General features: G+C 41.7%; 1 protein-coding gene across 7 annotated transcripts in view; it reads left to right on the forward strand.

The window, feature by feature from the left end:
* S100P (S100 calcium binding protein P) overlaps positions 1 to 19965 on the forward strand; it is a 50047-nt gene that overhangs the window by 16209 nt on the left and 13873 nt on the right. For 5 of the 7 annotated variants that reach the window (XM_020992100.2, XM_020992099.2, XM_078148822.1 and 2 more), the window contains one exon: positions 2261 to 2364. In XM_020992100.2, the coding sequence (XP_020847759.1) occupies positions 2261 to 2364 (104 nt within the window). Of the gene's footprint in view, positions 1 to 2260; positions 2365 to 14217; positions 15037 to 19965 lie in introns of those variants that run through there. The other 2 variants (XM_020992101.2, XM_078148823.1) reach the window with 1 other exon arrangement.

The following is a 19965-nucleotide window of genomic DNA, read 5'->3' on the forward strand; positions in this document are numbered from 1 at the left end:
ATAACATATTTTTATGAAAACTGTAATTTTCGAAACAAAAACAATATTAGTGAGAAGAATGGCATTGTTTTTACATAGTTTTGTAAATCCCTTTAATATCCATCAGGCCTTGAGGCTACATGTGTCCTTCTAGGTCCTCAAGTGCAGCCCTATGACTGAATCCAAACTTCACAGAACAAATCCTCTTAATAAAAGGATATGTTCTATAAGACTTGGACTCAGTCAAAAGGTTGCACCCAAGGACCTAGAAGGCCACATGTGGCCTCCAGGCTGCAGGTTCCCCACCCATGGTCTAGGTCAATAGAAGAAAGTTGAATTATCATATCTGTTTCTACATTCAAACTGTTGCAATATGTTGTTTTGGTTGAAGTGTATGAAAAAAATCTGACCTCATACATGTATGTGGTTGGAAGAGTATTTTAATAGTCAAATGTTTTAGTAGTATTATTAAAATAATTTTGACCTCACGGACCCCCTGAAAGGGTCTTGGGTTCCACAAGGGGTAGAGTCCAGATTTTGAGAAGAGTTGGACTGGATTATCTCTAAGGGCCCGTCCAGCTTGAATGTTCTAGGGGTTTATGAAGATCTGAGTGCCTAAAGAAGAGGATATGAACACGATATGTCATTAAGTCAAGGTACTAAATCTTTTCTACTAGACCCTAGAAGTCAGAACTAGAAATAACAGGGAGGACTGATAGGGAGGCGGCTATCAGTTCTGTTTAAGAAGGTCTTTTATAACCATTGGAGATGTCTAAGATGGAATGGCTGCATTCCCCTGACCCTGGAGCTCTTCCCATTGAAACTGGTTGTTGTAGTTTTCTGCCTTTGGGCTTCAGGTATGGGTTGAATAAGTTGACCTCTGAGGTCCCCTACAGCTCTGAGAGTCCATGATTTTAGTCAAGAAACTAACTCCTGGTATATTGGCCAGGCTAAGAATACCTTCACCACAGTTAATCAATCAAGATGATAGATCCATCGGTGAACCTTAAGTGTTTGTCATTGTGCTTGGTCCCTTCAAAAACCATCTGCCCCACGCTAAGCTTTTCCTCTTCTGATTGGTCACCTGCCAGTCCTGACCACTCTCGTGTGGGCACATCTGCTCCTGTCCTGCTCTAGAGCTGACGGAGCCGGATGACTCGTAACTCACAACTGCATAACAGGATGCTGAAGAGCGCACGAAACTCCAAGTGATTGCTATGAGCCAGGCTCACAGCAGGACAGCAGACTGGTTAGAAAGCTTCCACTGCTTTGCTGGAAGCCTGTTGATTTAAAGAGAGGCATTTCTTGACTGATTGACAGGAGCTTCAGCATTCTGGGAGCTGAAACAGGGCTGAATTCTGTTGCTATTTAAGCTTGTTACCCTCCAGAACCATATAAGGGAGGGAAATCTCTCAAAGATACTTGATGCCTCTACTGCCCTCTCTGGCTTCAGAGGCAGAAAAAGAGAAGTTTTGCATCTGTTTTGCTGTGAGAAGAGACTAGACCTGATAAGATTCGGAGTCCAGTTGATTTGAAGAGCTGGCTGGGCTTGTGTGCATTGCCCAGAAAGTCAACCTGAGGAGTTTTTCAGTTCTTCAGCTTAAGGGAACTCCTTGTCATTACAACAGTGTAAGACTTTCTCAGCAGCTTTTAAGTGCAGCAGTAAGCTAATTAAGAGCTTGTCATTGCTTCATCAGCTCTAAAGCAGAGAAGAGATTTGCCCCAGGAGAGTGGTGAGGACTAGAAGATGAGAGGTAACAGAAGAACAGCTTGATGTGGTGTAAACTGTTCTTAAAGTGACCAGGAAATCAAGGCCTATAGTCCAAAGTTCTAAATCGGCCCCAAGTATGTGGGTTTCCCTGTAGAAACCTAGTAGGTTTTCTATAAGTATGTGGCTACTTTCCCCCATGGATAATACATGCACTGATGGGAAGGCATGAGTAGGGTGTATGAATAGACTGTGATGTTTTGATTATTCCTGTACTTATCTTCCGTTGAGTAATCTTGACGCTAAAATTATTATTGCCTTTGCATTATTATTTAATGAATGTTTTATGTTTGAGCCAATGGCATCATGTTGGCCAATTCCATGTAACTGGCAAGTACACCACTGAGGGCCCATGAGCTACAGTGATGAGTAGTAGGAATGTTTATCACCCTACAACAAGGTTACCCCTAACAACCTGAGAGAGCTTGAGTTATAGCAGCATGGTGGTGACCCCATTGTGGAGAAACCTGACCTGAAAATGTGAGAATTAATTATGCCTCATCCAAACCCTAGAGCCAAACAGAGCTGACCAGGAGGAAAAAGAAGACACTGAGTATATTGAAATGAAAAGAAAAACTAAGGAAAATGGAAGAACCCCATCTAATACAACAGAATGGGTAAGTATGCTCAGTGACAGCTGAATAGAACAATAAATCTCAAAAGGGATTTTGGGATCCTGAAGGTCTCAGCGTCCAACTTATACTATAACAGGAATCTCTATTCATCTAGAATTCCATTTGAAGACCTTGAAAGATGGGAAACATCTTACCCCTGCCCCCAGACAGTCCACTGAATTTCTGAATAGCTCTAACTGTTATTCCTCCCAGCTTTGTGCTTTATGTAGATTTGATAAGTGTGCTTTCTAGTCTGTTGTCCAAATCTTTGATAGGAGATTGGGACTGAACTTATGATTTAATTGATGTAGAGAGCTCTCTCTGATGAATGAACTCCCTCTACCAGTACAGAGAGCTGCCTAGAGCACTGAGAAGTTAAGATGTATTACCAGGGTCACACAGTCTGTCAGAGGCAGTACTTGAATCCAAGTCTGCTAGCTTTGAGTTCAGCCTTCATTCCAAGGACAATTAGTGATAGCTTGTAATGATTCTTGAAGATGCTCTTTATTAGCCAAATATAAATAATCAGTGAAAACTAATAGCCAGTTTTTCACATCACCTCTCAAATAAGTGAATTTTTCTCCCACTGCTGGCCTTCAAATATAATATCTACATTACAAAGGGAACTTTGAAATGATCTAGTTCAATCTCCCTATTTTGTAAATGGGGAAACTGAGGCTTAGAGGGGGCAGTGATTTTTTTAAGATCACCCAGCTCATTGGTGGCAGAGCTTAAACCTGAGTCCCAGCAAGCCTGTCAGTCAGTCAGTCAGTCAACACACATTTATTAAGTACATCCTGTGTGGCTGGCCTTGTGCAAAGCACCGTATGACTTTACCACATCTCCAGAGCTCTTGACATCTTTCTCACATCAGGCAGCCTTGTGAGTTTTCAGGGCCTGAGTCATTGGGCAGATATTTGTTTGATAAACTATAGGGTTGGTCTTCTGACTCAACAATAGGAAATTATTTGCTCCACTACCATTTCAGAGTCATTGCAGTTAAATGGAAATGAGGGGACACTAACCAGAAATTCCCAGAGCACATAGACAAAGCTCAAGCATGGGAGATGACTACTTTTGGTGATGGATCCAACCCAGTACTGTGGGAAGTGAGTCATAGGACCAGGGATCAGAGTGGAGGAAGCGTTCTATGTTCCTTCTAGCACTGGGCAGATGGGAGCATCCATGTACAGCCAGAAGGCAGAAAAAGGAAGGGTTCATTGGCAAGAAAGTTGGAGAGAGATATTCCCCATAAGTGCTCCATGAGGCCCTCCAGTGCTCAGAAGCTCTAGGCAGCAGGAAGGATGAAAAAGCCTAGGAAGAGGGCTCTTCATGGTGCCTGTTGCTGTTGAGAGCCCAAAAAGGGATGAAAGGAAACCCAATACTATCAAATCTGGCTACTTGTTAGCCTTGCTGATACAAGGTTTGTTGAGAAAGATGTTTTCATAATCTTGAAAACAAAAAGTATTGATTAACCTCTCCCAAGGTTTCAGTAACCTAAGCCAATTCTGTTTCCATGACAAGAATTAGAGAATCACAGATCTGACTTTGGAGGTTCAACCCCTACCAAACAATTCGGTCTCACTTTTAGTCTCTCTAACAGATGGTGGCCATCTAAACTCTGCTTGAACACTTCCATGATGGGAAACTCTCTATCTTATGAGCCAGCTCCTTCTATGACAGATCATGGACAGTGGAGATTCGGTCATTCAGTTTACAATCCTCTTCATTCTATTCATGGTTCTTTAGAATTCTGTCAAATGATTAATAGTAGCTTCATTCCTCTGAATTGTTCATATTTGTTTTTCTGGGTCCTCGTACAGATTAACTGGAGCTAAAGTCAACAGGATCTGATGTGGAGAGTTTGATACCCAGAGCAAATATTTACTTGATAAAGGCAGGGATGGTCTGTCTTCTGATTCAGGTTGAGAAATGGTAGGAGTCATAAGGATTTCTTTTCCCTCACCACCATTTCAGTGTTATTGTAGTTATCTGGAGATTAAAGGACCCTCTCCAGGAAAAAAGAAGACAAAGTATGGACAACATGTTAAAATTGGAATAAGCCCCCTTCAGGATCATAGTATCATGAACTACCAAAACTACAGTAAGTTAATTTCAGGGTTACAGTCAACAGTTAAATTAATATACAAGTAAAAGAAAAAACTGTATGGCTTTTAAAACTCTCTCCATTTTTTTTTACCACTGTCACTATAGAAGTGGAAGAGGGTCCTCAGAGGACTGTGGATCATTCTGTTTTTTTCTGTGAATCATGAGATGCCATAACCAAAGTATTCATCACATAGGGGCCAGTTTACTGGGAATAAGCCAAATGGTCAATAAAAATGTTCATGATAGGTGCAAGTAGGATACAGTATATTACCAACAAAGTTATTCAGGAGAGAAAACAATAGTATCAGAGCCAATATTATTATTGATTACCTCCGAGGTCCTTTCCAACTCTCAATCTATGATACTACAATCCTCTATGAGCCTGGAAAAGTAGGTGGTCCGGTCATATATCTAGAGTGACGATTAACTGTACACATGCTCCACTGAGACCCTTGCAGTGGTTAGAGATCTAGAGCAATGCCCCCAGCATGAGGATTTATTGGAGAACATAGAGAAGAATTGTACAAGATGCAGAAGAATGGATGGTTTTTGCAGTCCACACCACTGGAGGAAATATCAATGTCAGTGAGATCTTGGAGCCATCCAGACACGAGTGACAGCTGACTCAGGCCAGCAACAAGGTGTCTGGCAGAGCTTAAGGCCCATTCTCTCTAGAGCCCAAAGGGATACAAGGAGGTATCAAAACATGCAGGTTGTTGTGTAATTTCCAAAAGTACAAGTCAAAAGAGTCAGTGTCTTTGACCAGGCCATATTTAGCCTTACAGAGTAATCCAATCATAAACAACAGATTGTTCCAGTGGGATTTCTCAATTAAGAGCAATCTCTTTGCAGTTGTGTTAAAAAAAATTCAGACTATAATGTTCAATAATCCAGGTGCATTATTATAAGTCATATTATCCAATTTGTCAGTCACAACTAAAGCCATGTAAATACCATCTGTCTTGGGTATAAGGGCCTTATCTAAACCAGATGTGAGACAGAAGCACAAAAAGTGCTATTCCAGGGGGAAAAGAGTAGGATGTGGTTAATAGTAATAACTATTATTATATATTATTATAATCCATAGATAGTCAGCTCCCATGTTATATTAGATTATTATTGTTATTGTTGCTAACATTTATATAACACCTGCTATGTGCCATGCATTGTACTAAGGACTCGCAACAAACCAGAAAGGCACATGCTGTTGTTTTGTTTTATTTTATTTTATTTTTTATTTTTGGTGAGGCAGTTGGGGTTAAATGACTTGCCCAGGATCACACAGCTAATAAGTGTCAAATGTCTGAGGCCAGGTTTAAACTCAGGTCCTCCTGACTTTAAGGCCAGAGCTCTATGCACAGCGCCACCTAGCTGCCCCAAGGTACATGCTTTTGTTATCCCCATTTTATACTTGAGGAAACTGAGGTAGGTAGAGGTTAATAACTTGCCCAGAGTCACACAGCTAGTAAGTGACTGAGGCTGGATTTGAACTCAGATCTTCCTGACTCCAAGCCTGGCACTCTGTCCTCTGTGCCATCTACTTGCCAAAGCACAAGAACAATTCTGGTCAAAAGAGCAGGTCCTTGTGAATAGGGACATTGTCAGAGCAATGAAACAGACAACCCATAGACCTTTGCAGTCTGTGTTATAATAAGTGTTTGGGCTGTCACATAAGTCCTTAGGATGCCACTTTAGAATGGTTTGGCTTCTGTGGGTGGGTGACCTGTGACCCTTTCATGAGGTAGCGAATGATTAGACCTAGCAGAGTATTCAAAGATGCAGAACCTCTGCACTAACATTAGAACTGAGCTTTCAGAAGATATCCAACAAGAAGACCACTAATACCACTCATTTATTATGTGCTTTGGTGTGCATAATGCTATGAGAGGGTCAGGGGACCTAGAAGTCTGGATTCTATCCAAACTTTGTCCTCATGGAATTTAGGGTCTAGCAGAGGTCTATAAAACATGTTCATATAGCTATAATACACAATACTACATGGTAAGGACAGGAGAGAGGAGCAGATAAGAGGCTATATTTCCAAGGACATAAGTGGCGGGGAAGGCAGAGGCAAAAGGTGGTATATAGTCTTGATATCTGGAGAACCAAATCACTACCCTTGGCCTACCAAGTAAAGTCCTTTCTATTGTACTCATCATGGAGGTAAGGAAGAAGATAAGGGAGCTCTCAACAGATGTGCCTTGCCTAATGCTGAGATATTTGGGGGTTTATTATGTTTTTTAATACCAGTTATGATGCCACCACCTCCCCAAGATGATTCAATATGGTACCTCCCTTCATATCCTAGGCCTCTTCATGTCCCTAGCAGCTGCTTAGGGGGGAAAAAGTCTCCAAGCTTTGTCTTGATAATTTCTCATCATTCAGTTGCTATTATTTTGTTGTGATTATTCTTTCATTTACACTGTAACAGAAACTATTCTACATAGGTAGAGTCTAAAAGGATCTCAGGTTGTCTCAGGAGTTGGATTGCCTACACCTGAGCTATTCCAGGTGGTCCTGAGAGAAGCCAAGAATAGGGGCCCTCCAGGAGCCACAGGATCAGAATCATTCAGCCCCCTGTTCTCCTTATAGTTTGGGTGAGAAAGCCCAGCCAGCAGGTCCTTGAGGGTGAGTTCTAATGAGATTGGATAGAGGTGAAATGGAAGAAAGGTTGAACCTGACCAAATTACTTAACTTCTTTGAGACTCAGTTTCCTTATCTTTTCTTATCCTTATCTTATGAGGCCCAGAGAGGTGACACTTGTCCTCCCTCCTTTAAGGGTGAGAAATGTCTGTTTTGTGTATCCTCAGCACTCAACACTGTGCCTGGCACAGATTGAGTGTTTAAAAATGCTTTCTCATTCATTCATTTATTCATTTATTCCCACACTGAGCTGTTCTGTAATTACAATTATTATTATTATGTGTTCTGACTAACCAGAGGTCTGATAGCAATTGCAGGATTCTTGGCCTTAGAGGGAACAATTTCAAATAGATTTAAGATCTCTTTTCTGAAATGAAAAGCTTTCAGGAGAGGTTTGGTTGGAGGTGGGGGGAGAGGAGTGGGCTGAGATAATAAAATTCTACTAATCAGATTAGAGTTTTTAAAAGACTAAATAGCTCGTGTTTATTAATCTTTGACAAGGACACAAGAAATTGTCTTGAAGATGAGAAGAGATAGATAGAGCCTGATCTGAATAAATGAGTTAGCTCCTAGGCATTCAATCGAGACATTGGACTTGACCAGGCAGTGTGGCAAAGTGAAAGAGAAAGATGGACCAGAGTTTGAACCCCAGCTCTGCTACTTACTAACCATATGACCTTGAGCAAGTCACTTCTTTCTGGGTCTTGGTTTCCTCTTCTTTAAATGAAGGGATTGGACTGAATGATCTCTGAGGTCCCTTCAGATTGTAAATCTGGGACCCAATAATTACCCAAGGCTGAGTGGAGGGAATCTAGGCTTGCTGGTATTGTTTTAATTAAAAAGCTATTAGCCACAGTGAGCTATAATCAAGAAAGGTGACATCTTCCTTTTCTTGTCTGCTCTTACTGGCAACTGTCCCGGGGATTTGAGGGAATCAAGGCTGAGCTTCAGGAACTGACTGCCATGAATCATTCATGAGGCTCAGTGAGCTGGTTGGCTTTTCAGATTAGGAGAGCCACTAAAGAAATCTCTCACACCTCAGCTTTGCTTTTCCCTCCTAAGTATGCCCAGAGGAATCCTGCCAGCTCCTTGTTCCCTTATAAAATGCCCCCCGCCACCCCTGCTCTTCCTAATTCTAAGAAACTGTCATAATACAGTTTAAGGGAAATTATAGAATCTTAGTGTTGGGAGAAACAGGTGAATGTCAAGCTCTTAACTGGGGTAAATGACAGCGTCTTTGCCCCAGGGCACTAGCATAGCTGGGGTTGGATGAAGCTTCTTTACCACTTGCCTGGAGACTATTCACCCAGTTTCCTGTGCCTTGTAGCCATCTGCCTATTGCCTCACTCCCTCACCAGTTCTAGGGGTTGCCATCCTTTCTCTGCGCTTTTTTTTTTTTTTTGGTGAGGGCAATTGGGGTTAAGTGACTTGCCCAGGGTCACACAGCTAGTGAGTATATCTGAGGCTAGATTTGAACTCAGGTCCTCCTGACTGAAGGGCCAGTGCTCTATCCGCTGCGCCACCTAGCTGCCCCACCTTCTCTTTGCTTTTCAAAATGGCTATTGGGCCAACCTCCTTCCACCTCCTTCATTGTGTAGGACCCTTCTCCTGGAACCTGCCTTCCCTTACCCTAACCTCTGTGAAGGCACCAATTAGACTCTTTAGAATGGGCCACCCTCTCTTTTTTAATGTTTTTTCAGTTAACAAGCATTGATTTTCTTTCCTTACTACTTCCCCCACCCACTGGGAAAAGGAAAAGAAGAAGAAAATCCATGTAACAAATATGCATAGTCAAGCAAACAAATTCCCACATTGGCCATATCCAAACATGTGCCTCATTCTGCATCTTGAATCCATCGCTTCTGTGCCAGGAAGTGGGTAGCATTCTTCATCATCAGTCCTCTGGAATTATGGTTGGGCACTGTGTTGATCGGAGTTCTTAAGTCTTTCAAAAATGTTCATTTTTATGGTGTTGTTATGGTATAAATTGTTCTCCTGGTTCTGTTCACTTCACATAAGTCTTCCCTGGTTTCTCTGAAAACTTCATCATTTTTTATAGTATGATAGAATTCCATGAAATTCACGTACTACAATTTGTTCAGCCTTTCCTCAGTTGATAGGCACCCCTTTAGTTTCCAATTCTTTGTCACAAAAAAAAAGAGTGACTATACATTTTTTTGTACCTATGGGTCCTTTTCCTCTTTCTTTGATCTCCTTGGAGTTTGTAGGTCTAATAGTGATCTGGCTAGGTCAAAGGATATACACAGGTTAGTAACTTCGGGGGCACAGTTCTAAATTGTTTTTTGATAGCTGTTTTGCCACCCCCTCTTCCAACATGACTGTACCTATGACCAGTCTACATTCTGCATCACTGTCTCCCATCCCACCATTGCCCCTTGACCAGTTGTTTTGCCCCACATTAAAAAGAATCCCTACTTGCACTTTGGGAACCTGACATAAACCCACCATAATTACTCATCTTGTATGTAAAAGGACTGCCATGTGAAAGAAGGATTTTAATTTTTTCTGCTCAGTCTCAGAAATCAGAACCAATAAGGCAAGGAAGCAGACTTTGACTCAACAGATGGAAAAAATTCTGGACCATTAAGATTGAAAATGGAATAGGCTGCACTGGGGTGGGAGTAGGGGAATGAGCACCCCATCTTCAAGCGAAGGCTGAGTGACCACTTACAGATGTACATGGAGTTCATATTTGGGATAGAAGTTGAGTTAGACCTTAAAAGAAAGAACTTCTTAAAAGTCCATTCCAAGCATAGGAAGGGCCAGCACTTGACAGTGCGGTATAATGGCTAGGAGTTAGGATGGCCTGGGCTCAAATCCTCCCTCGACCATGGGCAAGGTCACTTAATCTCTCAAGCCTTAGTTTCCTCATCTAATGAAGTGGGAATAATGAAGCTTATAGTGTCTCTGCTCACAGGGTTGTTGTGAGACCCAGACAAGTTACTATATATTAAGGGCTTTGCTACCTCTCAAGTGTTATGGAAATGAATTATTATCAGAGGAGTTTTTCGGCCAGGTACAATTTGGCCTACTGTGTGCAGTGTTCTAGACTTTGGAAGACACACAAAGCTGAGAAAAGACAGGATCCCAGCTCTTAAGAAGGACAGCTGGGTGGTACAATGGATGAGGTTCTGGGCCTGGAGTTAGGAAGATCTGAGTTCAAATCGGGCCTCAGATATTTCCTTGCTGGGTGACTCTGGACAAGACATTTAACTTGTTTGCCTCGGTTTTCTCTTCTGTAAAATGAGGATAATAATAACACCTACCTCTGAAGGTTGTTGGAAGGATCAAATAGGATGGTTGTAAAGCACTTAATACAGTGCCTGGGACATAGTAAGTACTTAATAAATGCTCATTTACCTTTCTTCCTCCCTTCACGAAGGGAGCTACAACAAAGCATGTTCTCTCTCTCTCTCTCTCTCTCTCTCTCTCTCTCTCTCTCTCTCTCTCTCTCTCTCTCTCTCTCTCTCTCTCTCTCTCACCCACTCACCCACCTGTGGCCTTAAGTCCTCAAGTGAATCCAAAAGGCCAAATGTTCCCTACCCCAAGACTCTCAGCATGCCACTTTTCAAAAGTTGCCAACGGCTGTCCTACAGTTTTCTTCATTAGCACATGATGAACCTAGATAATAAACTAATAAACTGGGTCTTCAGTCCCTCAGTGATCACATTCTTCCATATCATCTCTTCTTCTTAGCCACAGCTGAAACCCCAGTGGTGAATATTTGGTTCAAGATGACAACAGATGCAATTAAGAGAGGAAAGGACATCATTTGTTAAAGGAAACCCCACCCCATTTAGTGCGTGGCATCTCAGGAGAGCTCAGCACCTTGGCGAATGCTTCCAGCCTTTCAAATCAAAGAGCTGTTTGTTTTCCTCATACATATTTTTTTTTTGACTGATTTAAGTCACGTTGCCTTGGCCAACGGGAGTTGTCATTTAGCAAGAGAGGAAAGCAGACAGAAGAGTAAGACTCAGGTTTCTTTTGCCTTTCAGCAATCAGGTGACAAGGCTGAGCTTTCCAAAACTGCAAATTATCCTTCATTTCATCTTTTGGGAGAGCTTTTTAAAAATCATTTTTATAAGTCAAAATTCTAGGGGGGAAAAAGTGCTCTTAGATTTGGCTTAGAAAGAAAGGTGTGTGAGCTTGATGAGGCAGACATTCAGTTCACTTCCACCAGATGGTTGGGCATTTGTCCTGTGTCTGGTGCTTGGTTAGGCACTCTGTGGGATATTGGATGCACTTCTACCATACATCTACCTATAGGTAAACATTGTGTCTTTCCCTAATAGGATGTAAGCTCCCTGAGGGCAGGGACTGTTTGCATCCTTGTGCCAGGCACATAGTAGGTGCTTAACAAACTAAACACCCATTGGTTGAAAGCAGTCAAAATTTTATCACAGAGACAGGGAATAATTACTGGATGGTCGGACTATAACAGGGGTTCTTAACCTTTTTGTATTGTGGACCCCTTTAGCAGTATGGTAATGCCTTTTCAGAAAAAAAAAAGTTTTTAAATGCGTAAAACAAAATATATAGAGTTACAACAAAAACCAACTCTCTTGAAATACAATTAATAAAATATATATTTTTTTTTAAATCAAGTACACAGACCCCAGGTTAAAAACCCCCCTGGTCTGGAGATTCAAAATCTAAAACTAGAAAGAAGCTTAGAAAGAGATAATAAAAGGGTACTGGGTTTGGAGTCAGAAGACCTAGACCCAGATCTCAACTTTATCATTTACTTGCTGAGACCTTGGACAGTATTCCCTTAGCCTCTCTTGGCTTGTATTCTCCTCCATATAATGAGTAGGTTGGACTAGATGACCTCTAAAGTTCCTTCTAACTCTTAATCTCCCTCATTTTGCAGCTGAAGAAATGGAAGCATAGAGAGTTTAAACAAGTCACCCTAAGTCGTCTAAGTGGGAAGTGGCAGGAGCGTGGGGTGTATGGGGTGCACAGGGAGGACTAGTACTTCTGGTGTGAGGGCTGCTCATCCACCTTTGGTGTCCTGTCCACCTGCCTCCCAACTCTCATCAGTGACTTCACGACACGGTAGATTGTGCAGTGGCCACACTCCGGTCAACTATCTCAGCAGACGAGCTAAACCAGGCTGAGGGTAACTGACAGGCCTCAAACATATCAGTGAGGTAGGGAGTGTCTGCCCCAAATATGTGAAGACCTCCCATGGTGGAATGGGCAGATGACAACAATTTGTTTGCCCATGAAAGTGGCTGAAGCGGGCTCAGTGTGGCCCCTAGAGCGTGGTCAGACCTCAGAGATGCCAATGTTATCTTGATTTTTGTCTTGCCGCTGGACTTTGATGGCTCTGGAAGAAAGAGTAAGTCTGACGACTGTGCAACTCTGCCTCCTTTAAATCCCGTTTACAAGCAAGTCAAGACATTGCCCCATCATGTCACTGATCCTCTTCAAAAATGAAGAACAAACAACAGCAGGAGCAGAATTGCGTTTGCCTTTACATCCAGTCATCTTTTTACTCTACAAAGTTGCTTCCTTCCATCAGGCTGATGGTTGGTCTGGATGACCTCTGACATCCTCCAAGTTGTAGGCGTCTGTGGTTCTAAGGTGTAAATAGACATCCACAATCCAGGATAATCAAGCACCTATATTTTGACAGTAAGTGCTTTTGTGGCCCAGGAGAGAAAAAGATCTCATTGTTGTCCAGGGTGATTACACAGAACTCCCTGAAAGATCATAGAAATCATGGATTCTTAGATTTGGAAGGGATCTTAGAAGTCACCTAGTCTTATCTCTCACCTGTGGCATAAACCCCTCTACAGTATCCTTGACAGGTGTGCTCAAGCAAAGGCTGGATGCCGCTCACTGCTTTATGAGATAGCATTGAATGGTCTAGCTTATTGAAATGGCCCTCAGAGGCTCCATAGGATTTTGAATAGGGTTGGGGAAATACTAATTGAGGACAGCCAGTTTTATTTCTTTTCTCAGCCCCTACATTCTTTCTTCTCATAGCTACTCAAGCCATGTGAGTGTTTCATAGAATTTTCATTCCAGATACTTTTATTAAATGCTTCCTGGAGGCATAGTATGGTCAAATAATAAATCCAATGGTCCAAATAAGGTTTTAAAAATACCTCTTATTTTTCTATGAGCTTATGCAGCTCCTGGCTAATTGTTAAGGCTAATCAGCTGTGACTGGAAAGTTAAAATGAGGGCAGGTTTTTTTTTTCTATCTACCATTTATGCCAAGTTCTGCAGCACATTAATTACAGTTATTTGTAAAAATACAATAATCATGTGCGAGCATCTCCCATTAGTGCCCCATTATGGCAATGAATTTGCAGAGGTTATCTAGTAAAACAATCTGGGAAGACTCCATGTATACATCCCATGATGGAGCCTATATCTATCATTTGACGTCCAGCCTAGCCACATCCATACAGTTTGTGGCCAGGCCAGCTGCGGGGTGATAATCTCAAAGATCACCTCCCAGTCCCAGAAGGACTTTGCTCTGCATCTGTATAGGAAGTACTCAAACCTCTGAAATCACAGATTTTTGAAAGTTAGCTCACACTGACATAGGTCTTCGTGGCTACAAAACACTTTATATTATTTCATGTAATCCTCACAAACAACTCTATGTAGAAGCCTGGGTAAATATTATTATTCCCCATTTCTCAGAAGAGGAAATTGAGACTCATCAAAGTTAAGCAACTTGCTCAAGGTCCACACAGCAAGTAATGGAGCTGACTTGAACTGAGATCTTCTGATGTGAAGTCTAGTGACTATCCCATGCTGTTTTCAAAAAATATTGATTGAAACTCTTTTATGGGGGAGCGGAGATTTAACTACTTCTAGAAACCTTGTTAAAAATGGAATTAAATTACAATAGGGTCATAGATTTAGATCTGAAAGGAGCCTTACTTCAGTCCTATTAGTTTGTAAAGTAGCAAATTGAAGCCAGAAGAAAGGAGGTGACTTGCTTAAGGGGTAAGTATCAGAATCAGAATTTGAACCGAGAATTCAGTGCTCTTCTTCTGTGCCACAACTATCTGCCTTGAAGTGTGTCATCAGATCTAAACAGGATTTAATTTTGTTTTCCAGGCTGTTTCTGTCCTTTATGAATCAATGACCTCTTTTGCTAAAAAGCCAGGTGAACAGATAGATGATGACATCTACACTTGTCTCTGCTCAGACCCATTACAAGTGCTGAGCCCAGGGCCATCAGCCATTGTACTCACAGACAGTACCGGTGCTCCAGAAACTCCCAGCGACATACCTGGGAAGGGAAGAAACCTAGATCTTGGATACAGACAGATTGAGTTCTCTTCAGAAGGTACCAACTTGACCCGAACCACCACCAAAACAACGCATGAGCAAACTGGTCTCAGAGGAAGCCAAGATTTGAAGACCTGGGACATCACCTAATTGGTCCAACCTCTCCATTTTGCAAATAAGAAAACGGAGGTCTAGAGAGAGAAAATGACTTTCTTCACGTCCTGTGGATTCAAGATCAGAACCCAAGTTCCCTTTCAAAAGCTATGAATTCTGACTTGAATAGATACTAGATTTTGTCCTTCCCCTGGTGAACTGGAGCGTCTGGGGAGATCCTTTGAACTGAAGGTACCCCTCAGGAGTGGTCAGAGCCCACAGCTACTTCACCTTCAGCTGAGCTAGGGATTGAGATAAAGCCATGGATAGGGACTAAACCTATTATTTTATTCTACAGAGAAACCCCAGGTGAGGAAATTCCCTCTGCTAATGCAAGTGAGCATCTTCTCTGAACCTCATCTCAGTGAGTTGCCTAGAGCACTGAAACTTACCCAGGGTCACAATGTGGGAGGCAGAATTTGGACTCAGATCTTCCTGGCTTTCTATCCACTATGCTATGGATATTCCCCATTAAATGATATTGTCTGGTCACCTGCCTCCTTAGTTGATTCTTCATCATGCCTTAGTTTTGTTCTCTTTGGCTCTTGAGCAAAAGCCTTTTAAGGCTTACTGTTGCATTCCTTCTTGATCCATAGGCTGTTACCTCAGTTGATTTGACATTTCTGCCTTTACTCACTGGCCATTTTTTCTGATTTTACCATGTGGGCTCCTAGGCTCTCTCCCTCCTGGGTAGGTACCCACTTTTGGTATCCACCCTGGGTAGGTCCTCTACCCTCTGTTGTTCACTTGATGACTGCTGATTAGCCAGTGATCTGATACACTCACTAATCTCCTATGGTCTGCTGCTACCCCTCACCTCCAGTTAATACATTTAATTAGCACAGTTAGTATAGCGTGGGAAAAGTCACCAGAATTCATAAAACAGACACCAAACTCATAGAATTTCAGAACCAGAGGAATCCTTAGAGGTCAGTGAAATCCACCTGTATCTGAGTAGGCAATCCATCTATGACATCTTAAATAAATAGTCATCAAGGCTTTGCTGGAAGACTTGTAGCGAGAGGGGTTCAATTACCTCCAGAAGAAAGTGGAGAAGAGGAAAGACCTTAGTGACACATTTAAAATGCTTCAATATTTCAAAAGGCCCATGATTTCATTTGTGTAAGTATTTACTCCATAAATTGCAGCCCCTCTGCCCTAGAGAAGGGGATCTTTATAAACTGGTCAGACCAGAAATCTTTATCAGCCAGTATCCAACCTTGGGTGGTGAGTCTTTCTGCTGTTAGCTAAAGGCTCCCCCGTCCTCATCCTCAGCCCCTAGTTGGGAATAGCCTAGGTTCCTATGAGCCTCACTTAGCTCTTCATTTGCACTTCTGTCCTCCACTGTGCCCAAGTTTCACTTCCTATATGAAGCCTTTCCTGATTCCCCCCAGCTGCTGGCGATCTTCCCCTCCACTTTATCTTCTCTCTATTTTATATATAATCATATGTATTCCCATTGTCTCCTTCTGCCACACACCCCACGCTAACCCCCAAATTGTAAGCTCCTCAAGGGCAGGGACTACTTTTGTTACCCCCAGGGCCTGGTACACACTTAATAAATTCTTATTGATTGATTGATCAGTCGGTCAACAAGTATTTAAGAGGATGCTATGTGCTAGGCACTATACACAAAGAAATTTTTAAAAAGTCACTGCCCTCAAGGAGCTCACAGCCTAAGTGGGGAAACAACATGCCAACAAGATATGTAAAGGATAAATTGGAGATAATCAATAGAGGTTGATTAGTTGATGTGTTCCATCCTTTTACTAGACTGTGAGCCTCATGAGAGCAGAGACTATGTTTTATCTATTTTTTAATTTAATATTTTTCCCCAATTACATATAAAAACAATTTTTAACATTTGTTTTTAAAAATTCCTGAGTTCCAAATTCTATCCCTCCCTCCCTACCCTTCTCCCTACATTGAGAAGGCAAGCAATTTGATATAGGTTATACATGTACAGTCATGCAAAACATCTTTCTGTATTAGTCATGTTGTAAAAGAAAACACAGCCAATAAAAGCAAAAATAAAGAAAGTAAAGAAAAAGTATGTTTCAGTCTGCATTCATACTCCATCAATTCTTTCTCTGGAGATGGCTAGCATTTTTCATAAGTTTTTCAGAATTGTCTTGAATCGTATTGCTGAGAATAAGTCATTCACAGTCACTCATCATGCAATATTGTTGTTATTGTATACAATGTTCTCTTGTAGGGGCAGCTAGATGGTGCAGTGGATAGAGCACCAGCCCTGAAGTTAGGAGGACCTGAGTTCAAATCCGGCCTTAGACCAAACATTTGTCATGTTACTAGCTGTGTGACCTTGGGCAAGTCACTTAACCCCAACTGCCTACAAAACGAAACAACAGCAACAACAAAAAAAAGACAATGTTGTCTTGTATTCTCTTGGTTCCACTCATTTCACTTTGCATCAGTTCATATAAGTCTTTCCAGGTTTTTCTGAGAGCATCCTGCTCATCATTTCTTATAGCACAATAGTGTTCCATTACAATCATATACAACAACTTGTTTAGCCATTCCCCAGTCAATGGTCATCTCCCAATTTCCAATTCTTTGCCACCACTAAGAGCTGCTGTAAACATTTGTGTACATATGGATCCTTTTCCTGGGATAGAGACCTACTAGTGATATTGCTTGGTCAAAGTGTATGCAGACCATGTCTTAATCTAAATTCTGTATCTCCCCAGTGCCTGGCACCAAGCTCTGCATAGAAGAGAGGCTTAATAAATTTTTGTCAAGTGAATAAAAGAGTGGTTCTCTAAGTATTCGGAGATTTTTTCCCCGAAGCCAAAATGTGAGAAAATTGCTCTTCAGTTCTTGTAATGTCTTCAGGACTAGTAGCCAGCTTCTTCCCTGTAAGCCTGTGAAGAATCCAGCCTTGAACTTAACCCAGCAACACTGAGTATAATCCTTCAGGGGGAAAAATGGTCATTCAGTGAAATAGAGGACTTTCAAGCATTCTTGATGAAAAGACCAGAGCTGAATAGAAAATTTGACTTTCAAACACAAGACTCAAGTGGAACATGAAGAGGTAAACAGAAAAGAGAAATCATAAGAGACTTATTAAGGCTAACCTGTTTTCATTCCTGCATGGAAAGACAATATTTATAACTCATCAGACCTTTGTCAGTATTAGGGTAGTGGGAGGGTAAAAAATTATGTGTATGTATAGATAGATGATAGAGGGCACAGGGTGAGTTGAAGATGAAGGGGTGATATCTGGAGAATAAAATTAAGGGGTGAGAGAGGATTATACTAGAAGGTGAAAGGGAGAGGTAGAATGGGGTACATTATCTTGCGCAAAACAGACAAGAAAAGGTTCTTACAGTGGAGGGGAAATGGGAAGATGAGAGGAAATGAGGGAATCTTATTCTCATAGGATTTGGCTTAAGGAGGGAATAACATACACACTCAATTGGGTATGGAAATCTGTCTTACCCTACAGGAAAAGAGGGGAGGAAGGGGATAAGAGAGCAGGGGGATGATAGAGAGAAGGGCAGATTGGGAAAGGGGCAATCAGAAGGAAGTACTTCTGAGGAGGGACAGGGTCAAAAGAAAGAATAGAATGAATGGGGGTGCAGGATAGGATTAAGGGAAATAGGGTTAGTTTTTAACAGCATGTCTACTATGGAAGTGTTTTGCATAACTGCACATGTATAACCTATATTGAGTTGCTTGCCTTTTCAATGAGGGTGGGTGGGGTGGGAGGAAGGGAGAAAATTTGGAACCCAAAGTTTTAAAAACTCATGTTTAAAAAAATGTTTCCATATGCAACTGGGAAATAAGAAATACAGGAAATGAGGTACAGAAGTCTATCCTGCCCTACAGGAAAATAGAAGGGGAAGGGGATAAGAGAAGGGGGGGGAGAGATAGAAGGGAGGGCAGACTAGGGGAAGGGGTATTCAGAATGCATGCCATCTTGGGGTGGGGGGAGGGGCAAGAAGGGGTGAAAATTTGGAATTCAAAATCTTGTGGAAGTAAATGTTGAAAACTAAAAATAAGTTTATATTAAAAAAAAAAAGAATCCAGCCCTGAGTGGGAAGCCTAATGGAACCACAGCAGCTACCCTGCTGACCAGCTCTTCTACTTGGGACTGGGCCGGAGAGTTAACCTTTAATTATGTTTTAAGTTTCCATGCATCCAACAGAGTGTAGAAACAAGGGCTTTGGCCTTGGAATCAGAACACCAGGGTTTGAATCCTGATCCTGTTGCTTACTAGCTGTGGAACCCTGGGCAAGTTCATGGATTCCAAGTTAAGAGTTGGTGGCCTCTTGGAACCCCTGGACTAGAGATAGTTTTAAGTTTCTTTCCAAATACAAGTCCATAAGTTACGTAAGAAAATTTAAATTCCTGAACCTCAACTCAAGGCACCAAGTCTCCTGACCTTCCTGTCCCTGAGCCATCGTGGCCCCACCTCAAATCCAATTACTTTTCCTCTTCTTCCTCCATTGTCTCTGCCATCTTCTCTTGGGGGTATTTATAACGCTCACTCCTTTCTGTGGGTTCTAAACCTTATCTTCATTCTTTCAGGCCACAAGAGTATATTTTCTACAGCTTATTGACAAGGAAGAGAACATATAAATTCAGAGATAATATTCCAGAGGAGGTTTGTTAGAAGGATATATAAACCACCTTCAGAGAAAGAACTGATGGAAGTATGCATACTGTGGTTTTATACACAACACACATATGTATACGTATAAACATATACATATACACACACACACACACACACACATATATATATATATATATATCTGTGTCAAATAGTGGCCTTCTCTAGTGCAAAGTGGGGAGGAGGGAGGGACAGAGTTTGGAACTTAAAACATAACAAAAAAAAAATAATTAAAAAAAAAAGAAGGGTGTATAAAAGAAAGGTGTCTAGTTCCAGACCAAGAAGCACTTAGGTTTTATGGTCTTGTTAGCTATAACTCCTCAAGCTTAGAATGGCCTATGAAGACAAGTCTGTCACCTGGCTCTGAGCCTCAGTTTTCTTATCTGTAAAATTGGTTGATTGGACTCCTAGGCTGGGAGGCTGGGGCCATAGTGTCCAGCCCTCCTCATGGCCCCAGAGGAAGGTAATGTCTTTACTTTCAGAGCCAGTTTTGGAATTCCTTAGCACCCCTGTCTGTGATTGATTCATTCTTCCATTCCCAAGGTCTCAGCCAGTCAGGAAACCTCTTGATAGCATAGCTAGTCTGCACTGAGTTCTCTACCTGTATTTCTACATGAAACCTTTCCTGACCCCATTGGTTACTCCTACCCTTCCTCTTAAATTGCCCTCCACTTGTATTTACTCATAATACATGCACATTGTCTCCCCTAGTTAGTTTTTTTTGTCCTATTTCCTCAGCTTCTAATACAGTGCCCAGCGTATGGTAGGAGTTTAATAGAAGTGTG

The sequence above is a fragment of the Phascolarctos cinereus genome, unplaced genomic scaffold, assembly GCF_003287225.1.
Source record: "Phascolarctos cinereus isolate Bilbo 61053 unplaced genomic scaffold, phaCin_HiC Scaffold_9;HRSCAF=440, whole genome shotgun sequence".
NCBI lineage: Eukaryota > Metazoa > Chordata > Mammalia > Diprotodontia > Phascolarctidae > Phascolarctos > Phascolarctos cinereus.